General features: G+C 37.7%; 1 protein-coding gene across 11 annotated transcripts in view; it reads left to right on the forward strand.

The window, feature by feature from the left end:
• The window catches only part of CIT (citron rho-interacting serine/threonine kinase), a 73,789-nt gene that overhangs the window by 19,366 nt on the left and 35,904 nt on the right, over window positions 1-18,519 (forward strand). For 6 of the 11 annotated variants that reach the window (XM_040605584.1, XM_040605576.1, XM_040605643.1 and 3 more), the window contains exons 11-21: window positions 3,986-4,091; window positions 4,963-5,106; window positions 6,458-6,577; window positions 10,099-10,269; window positions 10,530-10,589; window positions 11,142-11,195; window positions 12,269-12,409; window positions 12,776-12,901; window positions 15,820-15,915; window positions 17,637-17,753; window positions 18,192-18,301. In XM_040605584.1, the coding sequence (XP_040461518.1) occupies window positions 3,986-4,091; window positions 4,963-5,106; window positions 6,458-6,577; window positions 10,099-10,269; window positions 10,530-10,589; window positions 11,142-11,195; window positions 12,269-12,409; window positions 12,776-12,901; window positions 15,820-15,915; window positions 17,637-17,753; window positions 18,192-18,301 (1,245 nt within the window). The remainder of the gene's footprint in view (window positions 1-3,985; window positions 4,092-4,962; window positions 5,107-6,457; window positions 6,578-10,098; window positions 10,270-10,529; window positions 10,590-11,141; window positions 11,196-12,268; window positions 12,410-12,775; window positions 12,902-15,819; window positions 15,916-17,636; window positions 17,754-18,191; window positions 18,302-18,519) is intronic. The other 5 variants (XM_040605595.1, XM_040605661.1, XM_040605615.1 and 2 more) reach the window with 1 other exon arrangement.

Below are 18,519 nucleotides of genomic sequence, written 5' to 3' on the forward strand. Positions count from 1 at the left end.
CTAAAGGGGCCTGACTACTTATGATACAAAACTTAGGTTAATATAAAATACTTGCTAAACCAGAACCTAGAGGTATGATTCACAGGCAAGGCCGACAGTGGGACTAGTACCTAATCTCAGTTGCTGATGTGGGTTTGGTTTGGTTTTTTTTAATTATCTATCAGAATATGTTAATGGTAATCCTAATTCTTGAACTGTGGTCTGTGAGGCTTTGGTAGATGGTCCAAATAGTTCTGTAAGTTCCTACGAATTGGTATTTTTCAAGATTTCTTTTTATTTATTTATTTGGTTTTGAATTTGATAAATTAATGATTGTCATTATAGAATACTGAGAATTAAAATGGGCCATTCTTCCAAAATGAAGGATTACTGATTTCTTCCAACAGTGTATTGGGTTCTGGTAAACTCTTTCACCAAAGATAGATTAAAGAGGAAGCACAGGATGAGCATACCAAAAATATGCTTTGCTTCAGCTAGCTCTATTCACAGATTGATGGTATCACTGTTTGTTTTTGGTTGGGTTTTTTTTAGGCCTGAGCAAGCATTTACGAGGGGGTGGAAGGTACAGATGAGTATAATGCTAAAAAGAATAGAGCATGATGGATGGGGGATGAGATTATAGGCATGTTGTGTGGGGGCCAGGATTAGGACAGATGGTGTCAATTGTTGTGAGAAGGAAGAAGCACAGGTGAGTTGGGGGTTTATGAGAGCAGCATAAAAGGACAAAGGAGGGTATGAGGTATGATGCACGAGAGAGGTCAAGACAGGAGTTTGATACCCCAGAATCATCTTACAGCTCTTCCTGTACTAATACATTTTCCTTCTTCATCTCAGCCACATTAAGACTGGAGGAGCTTTTACACAACTAGCACCATTGCTGATAGTTCTGCTGGTTGAGGCTATTGCTGATCTAGCTGTGAAATCACTAGATAGCTGTAAGTTAACTTGTTTTTTAGTCATGCAGGCAGTGCTGCTTTTGAAAATAAATTGGCACAGCTAGTGCTGCCAGCGCTTGGTACTGTAGAATTGACTTTGGTTTTTTTTTTAATCTTTTATTGCAATATTCTTGTGGATGTATGCTTTTACCTTTTGTTAGTCTTTTTTTCACACTTCAGAGGGAACAGCAGAAACTGCTCTTTGTGCTAGGAGACTTGATCCAGATGTAGCAGTTAATTAAATGAAATATTCTGAGTTGGTATCAATCTGAATGATGGCTTTGCATCATGACTTTTGATGTTGGATTGTATGTGTTTAATTACTGAGAGGATGCTGACTGAGGAAGAATGTAAGTGCCCCAGCAATGTGGGTATTTTCCACCTTGTCATGCTGTGTTGAGAGCTTATATCACCATGACAAGGCTTATTAGATTAGTCAGTATTCCATTTCTCTTGATTTCCTCTGTTTGCCCCCTTTCTGATACTTTGAAGGTTGTATGGATATTCATGACGTTGTTCTAATATAATTTGTACACAGGAAAGAATTGCTGGGAAAAGGATATCTCCTAAAAACTGTGTGTCCAGTGCTAACTGTAATCAGCTTCACTTGGGGATAAGATGTACTGTTTCCATGGCAGGAAAATTGTTGTCACCAGGACATATATTTTTAAGGAATTTCTTCCTCCCTTTGGACAGGGATGAGGAAGAAAGATTGTAGTTCTAGTTTGTAGCCTTCTCTTTCCTTACAAAACTGACACCAACCCTGAGGAGCAGCTCCCTCTACAGTCACCTAATGAAATTCAAACTTTTGTCAGTGCAAGTCTCCTGTGCTCTGTCCCATTCCGTCACTCCTGGCTGAACAACGCGTCTTTGCAGAGCGCTGTGTCTTCTTGCTTGAATCTGTCCTGTTACTTCCTGTGTTGCAATGCATATGGATGCTTTAAGCTGGCTTGCTAGGAGAGGCTTTTGAAATGCAAAATGGTGCCTGTAATATTAGGCTCTGATTCTTTTAATAGCAAATAAAATAAATGAGCAAAAATAACAAATAAAATTAAACCCCTTTAGGGAGGGGAAATAGAAGCAGCCAATAAAACCAGGTCTCTGAGAACTGGCTAGAATTTTCTTAGGTAATGCCTCAAATATGAAAAGAATAAAAGTGAAAAGGTGATGGCTTATGTTGAAACTATAATTAAAAAGAAATATTGCTTTAGCGAGTACAGTTCAGACCTGTAAAGCTGAATTTTTATTATAAAAAGATTTTCAGACTTGTCTCGGTACACATTTGCAGCTATTTACATATATTTGATTAACATTTTAAAGCAGATTCCTTAGTTCTTTTTTAGTTAATGTGAGCTTTAATTTGTATTTTTAGACTGCTTTTCTCAACTATTCATTTTTAGCCTTGTTTGTACACCCAGCTGTTACAGGATTTAATATGCATCTTCCTCAGATGGTTTCCTTTTCTCTGTAGGAGTATAGACACGCTTTATAAATTGATTTTTAAATATGATAATTTGATGGATTGGATTGATTGGACCAGGACTAAAGGAATGCTTTAAAAAGCATTCAGTTTTAGCATATTTTTTTTATTAAGTGCTAATCATATCTGCATTGTTGACATGCAGGATTCTTTGTTCTAAGTTTTTCCATATCAGGTTTCTGAAGAAATATTAATATTTGACCTTTCAAGGCAGAATTGGTGGATTTTGCCGTTTGTTTGCTAATATCAAAACAGTGTTTGTAATGACTGCTTGAGGTGGTGGTAATGAAGGTCTGTTTTGATACAGATATGTTGCTGCAGCATTTTCATAAAAATCCATGTGTCTTTTTCTTTGTGACTATCCTGCATATCTGTTTGGATTAAGGAGTAGATTTTTCTCAGAAAAATGGTGGTGATGGAATCAAACTTTCCTTGGTGTTAAGAAGAGACTGTGCTGCTGTGTGTGGGTGTATGGCTATATGCAGAGAGCTGCTCAAAGCTCATTTCTCTCCATGGGGATAACTGGCTGTATACCAAACTGTGGCCAGGAGAAGCAGAAAGCAATGTGTGGGCAGACTGTATGATCTTTTATTAGCACCTTCATTGTACTTCTGCTTTTTCATCTATCAGTTAACACTCGTTCTATCATTAACTGCTTAAATATCTAGTTTGAATCATTTTTTGTGAGGGAGAATGTGATTTTTAAAATTATGGTTTGATGTGTGTGCCTAATTTTTTGGTTGGAAATTATATATTTAGGACTGCAAAACACTAAAAATATGCTCCAAAATATTGAGTGGCTTCCTATACTTTTCTAGAATGAATTTAGACTTAACAGAAACAGTAAACTTCTTAAATGTTGAGTCCCAATTAGGCAGAAAGCTTAAGAACATGTAAATATTTTCCCCAGGTTTCTGGAGTCGCATTGTTTTGAATAGTACAGTTAAGTTGTGTCTGATGAAAAAAATTACTTATAAGTGGAACTCTGAAGTTCTGCAGTGTGACTAATCATATTGATATTGATTGAGTTTGTAGGTATCATATGAATTGGTATAAGAAAGTTTCAATTTTGATTCACAGAAGGTAACTAAGGATATGAAACCCTTCTTCCTGTGATGCAAATTATGGCACGTTAAAGTTTTTAGAGCTTTTATGCTTTGATGGGAACTTAAAAGCCCGTTTAAAGCACAAAATATAAAGCAATTCTCTGAAAATTTGTTATCTTTCTGAATGGTTACGTTGACTTTGTTTTGTTTTTGTTACACTTATAAATCCATACAAGTTATGCAAAAATGTTGCTGTGATTTATTGTTTTGCACTCTGACATAAGCCACTGATGGAAAATATTAATATTGTAACCAGGAGTACACATGGATTATTTGATAATGATATGCTGTCATCAGGTTTTATGGTATGTTTGATCTGAAATGATGGCTGTTAGACTGTGATCGCTGCACCTGTCTTTTATCCCGGTATGAGTAAGTACCCAGTGACTTTACCAAGGCTGCATAAATGCAGATTTCTGTACCTTTTGCCTATATTCATGTGCTGTTTGGCTTTGCTCTTTTAGATCTGCTTTTTCAAGTGTGGATTCTCCAGCCAAGGTCAGCTCCATGGAAAAGAAACTTCTTCTCAAGAGCAAAGAACTCCAAGAGGTCCAGGACAAGTGTCACAAGGTATTTATTTATGCGATTGGCCATCTCCATTGCTCCAGGAATCTGCAACCACTGTATGTCCAGGGATCTGTCAGATGCTGCTGATCATCCAGACTCGTGGTGGGCAAAGTGCTTTTCCTTCAGTGAGGTGGCTTCCTGTCCAATACAAAGGGAGATGAATTTAGGCCATGCTGTTGCTCTAGATACTTTTATCTTAACAAGAAGTGGCTCTGGATTTTAAACAGTCCTTTTCTCAGCGTGACACAGACGACTGCTTCTTCCTGCAGGCCGTGCCTCTTCATGATATGCACAATTACAGCAGTACTGTTCTGAGGTTCTCTTCCTAACTCATCAGCTTCTACTTACATAACTGTTGTCATATCACTGGTTATGGTGAACATCTTGTAACAGTGGCTGTGCTCCAATAAAGGGAACTTGGTGGAGTCTTTTAAAACTTACTGCTTGTTTGAGACTTCTATGAGAGTTCGATTACTTTTCTCCCTGCTCTGTTCTGGATTTGACCATTTGCTCCTGACAAGGAGATGGGGGGAAACCATCTTCTGGTCCAGCATGGATTTGGGATAAGGTTAAAGTGACCCATCTCTGCAAGTCAGGTGAAAAATGATTGTGTCTTCTTTGCTAACTGGGGTTCGAAGAATGACTGAATATGAACAAGCAGCTTGAATGAATGGGGTGACTTAGACTTACTACTTGTCCTTAAGAAGAACTGTGCATTCCTGGAGCAGAGACAATGGTATTGGAATTTAAACACCATTTGGAGAAACATAGCTAGAAGTCTCTTGGAGACAAATTCCTTACAAACAGAGCTCTGAAAGTAGCAGTTAACAAAGCTTTTGAAGCCCCTTTTATAACTTCTTGATATTTATTGCAGATGGAGCAGGAAATGACGCGCTTGCACCGGAGAGTGTCAGAGGTGGAGGCTGTACTTAGCCAAAAGGAGGTGGAACTGAAAGCCTCTGAGACCCAGCGATCCCTCCTGGAGCAGGACCTGGCCACCTATATCACAGAATGCAGTGTGAGCCCTTACACCAGCTCTTTCAGCTCTGAAGGCCTGAAATCTGGTGGCCTTTCCCTTTCTCTTCCATCATGGCTTCAGTGGGGTATTGATGGAGAGAAAATAATATGTGAGATGATATTTGTTGAACGCGGAGCCCTGAATTGTTTGCAGAGGCTTGTTTGATAGTTTTATTCAAACTTTGTTTCATGGTCATGTGCTTAGAACATACAGGAGTACCTACTGTCCTGGTCTTGCTGAAGCTGTTTGTGCTGTTTGTCTTACTGGCTGTGCTAGAACGTGCTTGGGTTTGATTTGCAGATTTCTTAGCCAGAAGACGATGAGGCCTAGTCAGTACCTAGAGAGAAGTCTTCAAGGACAAGTATGAGTATTAGGAAACAATGGTGTTGCCTCTGTCTGTAGTATTGTGAGTTCAGACTGATGCAGTTCCCCAGCATAGTGTCAGGGATGATGCTAGGATAGGTGCTGTTTTTCAGGTAGAATATAAAAATAAGGCTGTAAACCGATGCCTTCAAAGATCATTTGGCATTTTTCATGGGAGCTGGAATGTCTGCCCAGTTGTCCTGGCAAGATTCCACTGAGGATATTTTCATTCTAGTGAATAGTCTCTGTATTTTCGGTTGGATGTAGTATTCTGTTTCCTGTCTTGTACCGAGAACCAAAATCCAGATAGTACTCTGTTTCAAGAGGGCTGAAAAGCATTTCTGATGGGTGGATTTGTTGGGAAGTAGATCTTAAAATGGGGCTGAGTGATTTTCCTATACCAAATGCTACTAGGTAAATAAAATTCAGTTTCTATCTTTCTGTTGAAGTATAATACACAGTTGATAGGAGGACCACTGGTTTGTTAAAATTTGCTGGTAAGGTGTGTGGTGAGATACAGAGGCAGCTCTTCTGTTCTTTATAGAAGTTTAATGATGATTAAGGGATTTAACACACTGAACAGCAAGCAGAAAAATGAACAGAATTGTTAGTAACATGAAGTTGAAGGATTGTATCTAGGTTGTGTATTAATAGTGCTAGATAAAATATAGATAAATGCTGTCAATAATGGATGCCTTTTGTGATCTCTGTTTGGTTTTTGTCTGTAAACCTGATGTGAAGAAGTAAGAGTTTCAAACTAAGATTTAAGTGTAGTAAACAGTGTTTGTAGAATGGGCTGCTTCTGTCCAGATGGAAGCAGCACTGGTTGTGAATTTCTTTAGGGTTCCATCATTGGTGTCTCGTGGGTTGTTTTTTTTTTTTTGTGTGATGCCTCACTGCAGTCAAGGCATTTGTAGAGCTAAAGATCTTTATTGTACAGCCATCTGAAAAACCAAAGACTATGTATTGAACGTTTTGCTTTCTGCAGAGCTTAAAGCGAAGCCTGGAGCAGGCAAGGATGGAGGTGTCTCAGGAAGATGATAAGGCACTACAGCTACTTCATGATATCAGAGAGCAAAGCCGAAAACTGCAAGAGATCAAAGAACAGGTATACCTGCTTCTTTGGGGAGCAGAGTGGCTGCCTACAAATAGGCACTCTTGGCGTGTTCCAGCTCTGTTGCCAAGATTATGTTTTCTGTTGGTAGGCTGTGATGACTCCCAATCTGTGAGTTTCCACATGTTTTTTTAAACAAAATGGGAAGCAACAAAATTACACTTCTGTGTATATTGCAAGTCAGCACAAACTCCAAACTTCAAGTTTTTCTAGTCCTGGAAGTACTTTATCTATAAAACCAGCTTGGGAGGAAGTTGCAATACTTTCATAATATGTTGCATTAGAAATGAACTGTCCATTTTAAATGGTCAAGTTATACAAATTTCACAACGTTAATGAATCTTCACCTGGGAGAGAACAGAGCTAGCCTTAATTTTGTGTTGGTTGCCCACCCCCCTTTTCTTATCTGACTATTTAAAATGCTTAATGCTCTTTCAAAGTAGACTCTGTGTTGCCTAACTGTTCTTTTCCAAATTTAATCTGTTTGCAAAGTAAATAATTTTTTTCCACCAGAAGAACGTTGAAAATTCATTAATCCATATGGTTGTTCATAAGGAAAAAAAATGTCAAATTAGATTAAAAAGTGGTGACAAATGTAGACATTTTTAGGATTTAAAATGATCTACAAGACAGAATCCATTCAGTTTTATGAATTAATAGCAACATTTGTATTGAGAAAAAGAAACTGAAATTTTCAAATGATTCTTTGCAATTATCTTTTGGTTTTCATCCTCAAAGCACTTTACAAACATTAACTGCCTAATTTCATAGTGTTTGAGACAAGAAAGCCCAGAAATCTAGGTAATAATTCTCCAGACACAAACAGCTCTTATGTAAAAAGTAATGAAATGCAAAAACAACCCTCTGGATGTAGCAGGCCTCCATAGACCTCTACAACACTCTTCTGGATGGTGGTTTTATGTAATACAAGGGATATAAAACTCATTCCTCTGTGTTCTGGTGCTTTTTTAGCAAAGTTGCTTTAAATATTGCAATGTATTTTTGGTGATGCTAAATATCAATAGATTCTTAGGCAGTACAGATGCATGTAACAGAGGAAAGATAATGCAAGTAATTTTTAATCAAATGTTTTGTCCCAGAATCTCTTAATGTCACTTGTGAAGATTCATGATGACATGAAAATGCTGCTTAGGTCAACAAGTGAATCTGGAATATCCTGTAGACTTTCATATCTGGGGTGGTCTTCTGAAACCTATGTGCAAGAACACCACAAGATATGCAGAGATGTTTTTGCTGACTCATACCAGCAGGTGGATCTCAGCCATTAAATACTTGGATCATTATTTTTATGTTAGAGGGAACTGGGAGGTGAGATGAAAGAGTTCCTTTGAGTTTTGCTGTTAAAAACCTGAAGCTTGAGAGAGAATGAGTAAAATTAACAGCAAATCAGAATCTTCAAAACCCAATAATTAGATATTTGGTATTTTCAGGGCAAGACTGTAGGTTCAACCTACAGGTACTTGAATGGAAGAGAATGGTGGGTTAGTGGTTTGGGTTTATTCTTTGTTTGGAGCGTTTGTTTTTTCTTTTGTGTGGTTTTTTTTTTATTTATTTTTAACTAAGCCTGTGTTCTGGTTGTTACTTGATGAAGACCCATATGAATGGACACCACTTGAAACAAATCAGGATCTATATTTTTTTGAAAGGCCCACTCATTTGTGTGTGGCTGCCTTGATGTGATTTGCTTCAGGTATATGCTCTGAGCTTTGCCTATCCGTTAATAGGCACTTACGTACATCTTGATAGTTTTAAAATGATGACTAGTGCATATGCAAGAGGTATTGTTCTGTGTCACCTTGAATGATGTGGTCTGTTTCTTCAGACCTGATCATGAGATATAGTCAAAGATAGTCTTGCAGACATGAAGGAACAAGAAAAACTGAAATATTACTAATGATCTCTTCTTCTTTCTTTTCTCCCTCCCTGTTCTCCTCCCTTCCCAAACACTCATTTTCACAACGGCAACTGTAGTCATAGCTGTAATTCCATGGTCAAGTGTTTGCTGATATAAAAGCTGAGTATTTTAGGAAGTCTTAACAAATCATGATTTCTGAGCAGAACATGTATTCCTTCAAACCATTCTGCCTTTTTAATTCACAAATGTATCTGTATGAAACAAATATTTGAGTTCATGTATGCTGACTTGTTGTAAGGCTCTAATTCTTTCCAGCAAGAAAATAAGGTCATCTGCAGAGAGACTAACTGGAAAGAGTAGGTCCCCTGTCTGCCTTACAAGCTGGAGAATCGATTTGGGGATTAAACACCAAAGAGCCATTCTGCCATGCTCTCTGTAACAGATAGTAAAGCAATCTGTTAAAGGCCCAGCTGCTTTAAATATCTGCATAAGCTCTCCATGTTGCTAGAGAATCATGGGCTGACATTAGGGTCAGTGTTCATGCAATCACTTGTCTAACTAAAGACAGCTGGTTGTCTGGAAGAAGTGATGACAAACCCAATTTTGTCATGAGACAGTTACTCTTTTGAATATGGGGGTAGTCAGGCATATTGCAAGATATTAAAATGGCAAGAAGGATAGACTCCTCCACTGTCAGCCCTTCATAATCTTTCCTAGCTCTGGGTGTGCATGTTTTCTACTTGTTCTCAGCTTCATAAAAAATACTTTGTTTTTTTGTTTTGTGGGTTTTTTTTTGTTTAGAGTAATTTTATAACATGTATTCTTGCAGGACTTAGTAAATGCTAAATAAACACAATTAAATTCTTTATTTCCAGAGAAGATACAAGAAGCAATCTCACAAGCTAGTCTCAGTTTGAATACCCCATCGCATTGAGACAGTCAATTCAAATGTTCTTTTCTTCTCCCACCTTCCCCATCCAGATGCCCTATCTTGTAGTGTCCTGCATGGGGAATCATTATTTCTGATCATATAGGCAAATATCTTCTATGGGCAATGGATTTTTAGACAATTTTTTAAAGTTAATATTTGATTTTAGGCTGTCTCCCATACAGAGCAATATGATCCTTCTTAACTCTGTCAAGAGAAATGACTGATGGCTAGAAACCACAGTATGCTACCCCTCTGCTTCTCCTTCTTTCCTTTTACCCAAGCTGTGCAGATCTGTGGTAATTGTCATGTTATCAGCCTGAGAATTTGTGTCTTGAGGGAGCATCTGGGCATTTAGTAGAGACATCAACTCAAAGGCACATTTCTGTTTCAGAAATTAGAAATGTAAGTAATTTTTATCATTTGTATGTAGATGTATGTGCGTGTTTCTGCAGTAAAGCCACTTTCAAAAAGTCAGTATTTTGACTTTATCAGGTATTGACTTGAGAATGGCAAGACTCAAACCAGAACACCATGGATATGTTATTTTATTTAGCTCTTACTGTTTTGTTTTGTACTTTATTTTTCTTCCACATATTTTTAAATGCAGCTCTTGCCTACAATCAGTATTCTGGGATCTGCTGCTCCAGGTATTTCCCCTGCTGACTTTAAAGCATAATCCCTTTTCATTCCGTTCCACCACAACTACAGGAATATCAAGCTCAAGTAGAAGAAATGAGGTTGATGATGAATCAATTAGAAGAGGATCTTATTTCAGCTCGCAGGCGTAGTGATCTTTATGAATCGGAGTTGAGAGAGTCCCGACTGGCAGCTGAAGAATTCAAACGTAAAGCTACTGAATGTCACAACAAATTGCAAAAGGTAGTTTAGGCTTCATGGGAGAGGAGGCTGATGCTTGCTTGAATTTCTAGTGCTGTTTTACATGCACACACACGCACATTGTGTGTGTCTCCTCTAAAGACCAGCATGGTTTGTCCAACTAAAAACATCTTTCAATTGTACACTCAATGTAATTTATACTTTGTGTAACTGCTTGTGTTTAAATTGCATAAGGTGATGACTGGATAGAAGACGAGTGTACTACAACTTTTCCTGAGACTTTTATATATTTTATATTTAAGTTACAGGTTAAAGATCAAGGAAAAAATGAAGCAGGAGAGTTGTATTCCAAATTGGAGAAGGTATGCTACTTCAGCATCCTGAAGTTTGCTTCCTGGGTCTTTCATGTTATGCACAGAAACCAAGAGTGTCTTTGGCTAGTCAGTGGCATTCACAGCCTCACATCCTTCTCTATTTTATTTTATTTTTCTTTTCATCTTTTCTTGATGTGATTCACTGTTCTTCCTGATTTGATATAAAGCTATGTTTGGATATCCTGCTCTTAACGGCTTGTGTTCAGAAGCTAGGCAAGGATAGGCCGTTATGTGTGAGTTTGGAGTTAGGTTAGGAAGTGATACATAAGGGTTTTCTTTATGAATAAAGAACAGCAAATGGAAAGTAAAAAGAATTTTGAGTATTCTCACACTGAACAATTAACCCAGTGACCAAAATGTGAAATGAACCAGAAATTAGTAAAATGGGAGTAGATTTGCCAAGGAGCATTTTGGTGTGTGGCATTTATAGGGAGATTTCTGTGAAGTGAATTAAAATGAATACAGTATCATAAGTAGAGAGCATTTTTTTCTTTTTGGTTTTACACCACTTTTCCCCCCCATCTTTTTATTTAACTGTAGATCAATACAGAGCAACAGGCAAAAATCCAGGAGCTGCAGGAAAAGCTGACAAAGGTAATGTCTGGGTGGTGAAAGTGAATTTTCCACGCGGTTTTCCAATGAAACCTTAATGCAGAGGAGGGGTGTGCTTTGTTTTGTCCTCAAAAATAGAATTAGTCATAGCATGGGGGATGATAAGGAAAAGGGGGTGGGAACTGGTATCTGAAATCATTGGTGTTCTCAATATGCTTTCAGCTCTTGAGACATGTCAACAGTGTTTATTTTTACAAATGAAGCTGAGTCAGATCTGGAGTAGTGTAGAGAAATTCTGATTTAAAAGGCCAGTTTGGGTGTGCCGTATATAATGCACTAGGCCCTTGCTTCTGAAGACAGGGTTCAGATGTTTTTAACTTACTAGTAAAACACATGTTGGCCTTGCTTTAGTTTCCTGGTATGGAAAGCTGGAGCAAGTACTAATATCGCATGTTTGCAGTTGTGGTCAGTCTGTCACTTAAGAAGGCACTGTACGAAGAGTAAGGGAACTTCTCTTACTGGGATCTTTCAGCAGAAAAGAAAGGGGTTGTCATAATAGTCCACTGAGAGAGCTTTTCAAGCTTGGCATCTCCTGAGAGAGAGCTTTTTCAAGGGTTAGTGATCTAGAATATGAATAGGAGGCCAAAAGTATGTAGAAATAGTACTTCTCATATCTGAAACCAGTCATGTTTTAATGCCCCCTCCCCTTTTCTCCTTTCATTAATTCCAAGGAATTACCTATAGGCCAATGAGTTATTCTTCCAGTGTTTTAGTAAGAGTGTTTTGTGAGTTCTTTCCAAGAACTTGAGCTGAATTTGCGGGTAGACATTACTTCTAGTACATAGAGACAATTAGAAACTTGCAGTACAGCAAGTAAAGCATGTAGATTTTTTCATTTTTTTATGAAACAAAAAGGAATTATGTAACAGAAGTTAGAATTTGGGTTCCTGTACGTGTTTGTAGGTTGTCTTAATTTTAGATGGCTAGGCCAAAGTTCTGTAACAATCAGAATGTTGACCATCTCGAGGTTATGAACTTTTCACATACCAAGTTTGTCTGTGTGTGTTTTTCCTATAATACCTTTTCTTTTCTTTTTTTTGTCTTCGGACCTTTAGGCTGTGAAAGCTAGCTCAGAGGCAACCGAACTTCTTCAGAATATCCGTCAAGCAAAGGAGCGAGCTGAGAAGGAGTTAGAGAAGCTGCAGAATCGGGAAGATTCTAATGAAAGCATAAAAAAGAAATTGCTTGAAGCGGAGGTGAGTGGAGAATGTCTATCCAGAGGAAATTAGTTACTGGCATGTGTCTCAGTTTAGGCACCCTCACGTGGATGACTGTGCGCAGCCTGTATTCCTGTAGTAACTATTTACAGGAAAGTGATGTGGACACTAATCCATTAAATAGCATATATTTCTCTGAAGAAAACTGAGAGGCTTCTTATTTTCAGTGAGGACTCAATAAGGACGTATGGTTACCATAAGGGATTTGAGGCATGATGGTGATTTCAAATATAAAAGACTACCATATATTGACTGCTTCAGATGATTTTTTTCCAAAAGCTACTCATTGCTTTGTGATAATGCAGAGTTGGTTAGCCTAAATGGCAGTTAATAATTGCTCTACAGGAACGGCGCCATTCTCTGGAGAATCAAGTGAAGAGATTAGAGACTGTGGAACGAAGAGAAAACCGTCTAAAGGAAGATATTCAAACTAAATCTCAACAGATTCAACAGATGGCAGAAAAAATTCTGGTGAGTAGAGGTGAAAATGAAAGATAAAGGGTAGGAGTTTGTAAGAAAAGCTAGGAAAGGAACGGAAGACATAGAATTGCATTGAGTAAGGTGGAAATTGTTGAATAAAGGGAATTGTTTCTTGTACCAGTCATACTAGAGAATGCCTAAGTGCTCAAATTCTATTTGAAGCTTTAGTTACAAAGTCACTCCTATACCTTTAGTCTTAATACTGCTTTAAAATTCTAGTTGTCTCGGTGGGAGCACTTTTAAGTCAAGTTAGTAATATTTAAATGAATTACCTAATGATTGTTTCAGAAGCGAAACATTCTCAGGACAGGATACTGCAACAATAGAAACATTGATATCTAGTTTTTAAACTAAATTGCAAAGGAATTTAGAGGTCAAATCTACTTGAAATGCTTACATTTTGAAGCAGAGAGAAATTAGTTATCTAAACTGTCTGTCTGGGGGAAAAAAAAAAGGTGATATTTGTCAGGAATCCATTTTTACCCACATATCTTCTCTGATGGCAATTTCTTGTTTCTCTCCTTGTTAAACCTATTAAAACTTTATAGCAAGTTGGTATGTCAGTCTACAGTGAACCAAGCAGAGGGTGTTTCTAATACTTTTACTTCCCTGGGACACAAGCATGGTTTCATAGCGAAATAATTATACTAATTTTGTGTTTCTCATGAGTTCTCTTTCTATGTTGCCAATATGAAAAGGAAAGACTACATTTAATTGGTAGCAATCTTGAGCATAGACACACCTGAGGAAGGCCAAAGGCCAAATGAAAATGTATAAATAATGGTATTTCGAGTCAACAGATAACCCATACTTGTTCTGGGTAATAGCTGCATAAGTGGACTTCAGCATTAGAATGTCAGAGCACTCTCAAGAAAAGTAGAATCAGCTCTTTAGCAGTGCTGATTTTTTCAAATTGTTTTGATAACATGAGTGCATGGTAAGTGGGAGACTATGGTTTTGCTGTGCAGAAAGCCAACTTTCTGTTTAGAAATAGTGTAAAACTTTGAATTGTTTCATAAGCCCTTGTGTATATTTGGGGATTGTTCCTTGGTTTTGATTACATTCTCTGTGGAAGAAAAACTGGAAGAGAATGCAGAAATATCAGCTAATTGTTTTACATCATGGGATGTGTTTAGCTCTTCTTATAGATAGTTTCCATGGAGTTCTGACAGAAATTTGGAGACACACAATAGTATTTTTATAAAAAAGTCAGTTGTTGAAGAAATAATCCTACAAAGTCTTTCCTAGTGCTCCATCTGGGAGCACAAGGTAATAGTACTCTTTTTTTTCTCCACTTCTACCCTGTTCATTCCCTCATGACTTTTGACCTTTCCTGGTATAGAAAGGTAGGAAGGGAGCTGAAGGTATAGAATTGCATAGAATAAGGTGGAAATTGTTGAATAAAGGCATTGGTTTCATGTATACTCAATTAGCAGTTCCTGAGAAATACCTGTTGATCTGCCTGTAGAGACTTGATTAAGAAGTAAGAAAACAAGTTAGAGAAGTTATTACTGCTTGAAAGTGTAGATCATTGTTAATAGCATCATAGCAAAGTTAGCACTACACAGAGAATAGTGAGCGAGAACTGGAATGGTAAGAGGTTACCTTGAGTTAGCACTACACAGAGAATAGTGAGCGAGAACTGGAATGGTAAGAGGTTACCTTTTTAAGCCCACACTGGCTGTTAAGTGCCACTGCAGAAACTGATGAAGCTTCTGCTACAGTATGAGCAGTCTGCTGGTAGCTTTGAAACTGCTGCTGCTCCGGTTGTCTGATTCTTTGCCAGGACCTGAAACGTGTGGGCTTCTGGGGGAGGTTAGTTGTCCCTCTTGTTGCTGGGAGACATATTTCAATTGCAAAAAGCAGCAATCTCCATTCCTTGCAGAAGTGTTGGGTACTAGGCACTGCAGATGACCTACTTTTGGTGAACCTCCTCTTTGATTCTCACTTCTGCAAAGAGAGGTCTGTTGCAATTACTGGAGCAAAAAAGTCTTCGTATGTTTTCAAGATGAGGAAGATCAGCAAAGAGAATATGAAAAGAGCTAAAGTAGAAATATCAGGAAATTTTCAGTGATGAAGGCAGACAGAAGACCTGGATGCATCCCAGAACCTGAACTTGTCTCTGCAAGAGTCAATCCAGTGGTAGTGCATGACAGACCTGGTTCTGCCTTTTGTTCTAAGGAAATTGTTGGAATGGCAAATATGACAATGAATGAGCATAAAGTTCTAAGTTAAACTCTTGCGAGTTGCCTTGTTTAAAGGGGATTATAGATATAATATAGTCAGACAGCAGAATGGTTCAAACTATCTGATATGAAGTAAAGAGATTAAAAATATTCTGCTATGTTCTACCACGTATATTGCATCCTGCACTTTTCAATTTCCAACCAATTTCTAAATATTTATTCTGACAACATCCGTCTGCGAAATATAGCCAAGTAAATACTATTCCCACTCTTTGAATGTAGTATGAAAAGCAGAGACAGCAGTGCCCCATTATTGAGGCTTTCTGTGAGAAAACAAGTGAAAGACCTTGTTAAAAATAGATCTGAACTTCCTGTGATGCCACTGCAGCTATGAAGTGTTTGTAACTGCTTGTTTTCACAAAACCTCCTTGGCCCATCTTTGGGAATACTGTACTGGGAAATGGAGATTCATACTGTGGAAGTAGAAGTCTTTGTCTTTAGCAGTATATCTGCTTTACGGTAGATGTATCACCAGCGATATGCAAAGCTTAAGACTGATAATGTGCAGCTCTTATAATTCTTTTTACTATGACAGCCCTGGTCTTGGGATTTTTATAATGTGAAGCCTTAAAAAAGAGAATGAATGAATGTTTGATACCTGTGTAACACATACACACAGCACTTACTACTTTGTGTCTGAATATGAATCTCTGCTGCTTTTAGGAGCTGGAAGAAAAGCACCGTGAGGCTCAGATTGCAGCACAACATCTGGAGTTGCAGCTGAAGCAGAAGGAACAATTCTATGAGGAAAAACTCAAAGTAAAAATATCTTCTTATCATCTTCCTACAAGCTTTTGTGGGTAGAACGAGTTCAGGGTAAAACAGTTGCCTTTAGGCTGTGATTGCTTTGTCTTACGAGTTGCCTTTTTGCTTACCACTACTGAAATATTCAGAGAGCTTGTGGAATCTGAATAAGTTTTTCTTCTAGTCCATGCCATTGTACTTTATCTGTCTTTAGCACTGCATTTAAACAGGTGGCATTTGAAGTCAGACCTTAGAAAGGCAGTTGTTTATTGTAATTTGACTATTGCTGACTAAATAATACTTCATGCTATTGGATCTCACATCCTGAGAAAGCTCTCGGCTCCTACTGATGATTTTCTATGACTATTCACACAGCCTACCTGCAAGTTTTAAATTCAGCAAATACTGGAGCTTTTCTGAAATTCCATCTTTTTGGAGCTGTAACATCTGCCAAGAAGCCACAGAAACCACCCACTTTGTTTTTGTCTTTTCCAGGGTAGCATAAGACTAACAAATGGTTAGAAATAGAATCAGACACCATCTAAAATTAGGAAAAATAAATTGGGAAATAAGAGTATGTGCGCTGCCTAAGGATTTTTCTAAAGAACCTGCAGTATGTCAGTCAGTAAATGCATTTTGTCAGAATCTTTGTTTCCACTAAGCATAATCTGTTTTCGGCAATTTTAATCTAGTACATTTACCTAGGACTTTAATTCTATATTTCAGCTTAAATGTGAGAGGATGTAGTATTTAAGAGGAGAAAAGAAATTTCTGTGGGAGAAATATGAAGGGAAAAAAAGAGAAGAAAGAAGGTTTCCCAGCAGACCAAAGCATGTGGTAATCAGTAATGAGAGGAAAGTGATAGAAAGCAGGAAGATCAGAGGTAGATGTTGGGAAAGGAGAAGTGATGACATAAAAACTGGAAAAGAGGATAGCGATTAGAAAAAGAGAGCCAGTGTATTACAGGGACATATGATATAGGGTTTAGTAGGAGGAATCAGGAAGCTGGGTGAAAGAGGACATGGGATTTTTGTAACTGGAACTATAAAACATATCCTGTGGTGTCCGGGCTTTGTGCTTCTGAAATCTTGTCTTGAAGGAAATGACCTTCAGTTTAACAACTGATTTAAAGCTCTGAACATACATATATACATACGTAGCATGTATTTTTACAAAAAGGTAACAGTTAGTTACTTCAGTCCTGTTCCTAATGAAGGGTGTTCGTGCCACAAAAAGAAGTCTTTTACTTAGCCGTTTTATTTGATGTCTCCAATGTGAAGAATTTATGGAGTCTCAGTTGCCTTCACATGCATACTTATGGAACTTACAAAATACTTCTGAGCCATATTGGTAGGGCAGCCAAAAAGGATGTGCACTTCCTGACTTCCTCTACTATACTATTGGGGTATAGAGTTTTTCTGTTGTCTGTTGCATTAGTATGGAATATTTCCTGAACGCAGTTTATGTGAATTAAAATAATAATTAAAATGATCTACAGTATCTTCACGTCTTCATAAAATTCCATCATTAAATTCAGCTTCAGAGATAACTGAGGGAGTGCTCTTTTTTGGAATTTGCTCTTCCGTGGATGTCATACAATTGCATCTTGGCTTTAATTTTGCTTGAGATATGATCAGTTGCTTGAAAAAAAATTTCTATCTTGATAATTTTCTTTCTGCTTGCCCTTTGCCCAGTGAAACAGATATAATTTAGACAAAAGAAATGTCTTCATTTAGGTGTTGGAAAATCAGATGAAGAAAGATCTTGCAGATAAGGAAGCACTTGAGAATATGCTTAGAAGACATGAGGAAGAAGCACGTGAGAAATGTAAAGTCCTGGCAGAACAGAAGGCGGTATGTATAGTTGAATTGGAAATTGAAGCATTTTAAAAGTAGCTTTCTGAGACTGATTTCAAGCATGATAATCTTGGTTTTGAGGTTTTGTAGTGCTGCTGAGCTGTTTTGAAGGAAATCCACTGATTAATACTAATTTTAAAAGACCCTTTTATTTAGTTCAAGGTACCTTTGAGAATATTTCCTTAAAAGTAGCCACGTACCTTGCTGTGTACCCATCATTTTGTGCATTGATAATATAATGGTTGCTTTCCCTAATAGTAAAGCAGTAAAAAGCCATTCTAATAGTTCCAGTAATTGCATCTGCAATGTTCTTTTGGCCATTTGATCAGTTTCTTTTTACTTTTTTTGTTTCTGGAAAAAGTTCAGACTTTTTTAAACATTGTTTTTATAATCATTTCTATTGTGTGGTCTCAAAGGCACTTTTCTCTGTTTCAGATGATCAATGCAATGGATTCGAAGATTAGATCACTGGAGCAGAGAATAGTGGAATTGTCTGAGGCCAATAAACTGGCAGCAAATAGCAGCCTTTTTACCCAGAGGAACATGTAAGTATAGCAACTGCTATCATACTGGTCACTACTGAACAGTTCTCAGTAAGATCTGTTCTCTTAATGTAAAAGTGGTTCTTTTTTGAATGCCTGCTGTGCTCCCTGCTTGTTTTTCAGTGATACAGAAATAGGCTTGTTCTTCAAATAGTTGTGGTTCACTGCCTGATTTGTACTTCCTCAAACACGGCTAGGAAAATTGGTTTGTGTTACAGTGT

The sequence above is a fragment of the Falco naumanni genome, chromosome 1 (genome assembly GCF_017639655.2).
Source record: "Falco naumanni isolate bFalNau1 chromosome 1, bFalNau1.pat, whole genome shotgun sequence".
In the NCBI taxonomy this organism is placed as follows: domain Eukaryota; kingdom Metazoa; phylum Chordata; class Aves; order Falconiformes; family Falconidae; genus Falco; species Falco naumanni.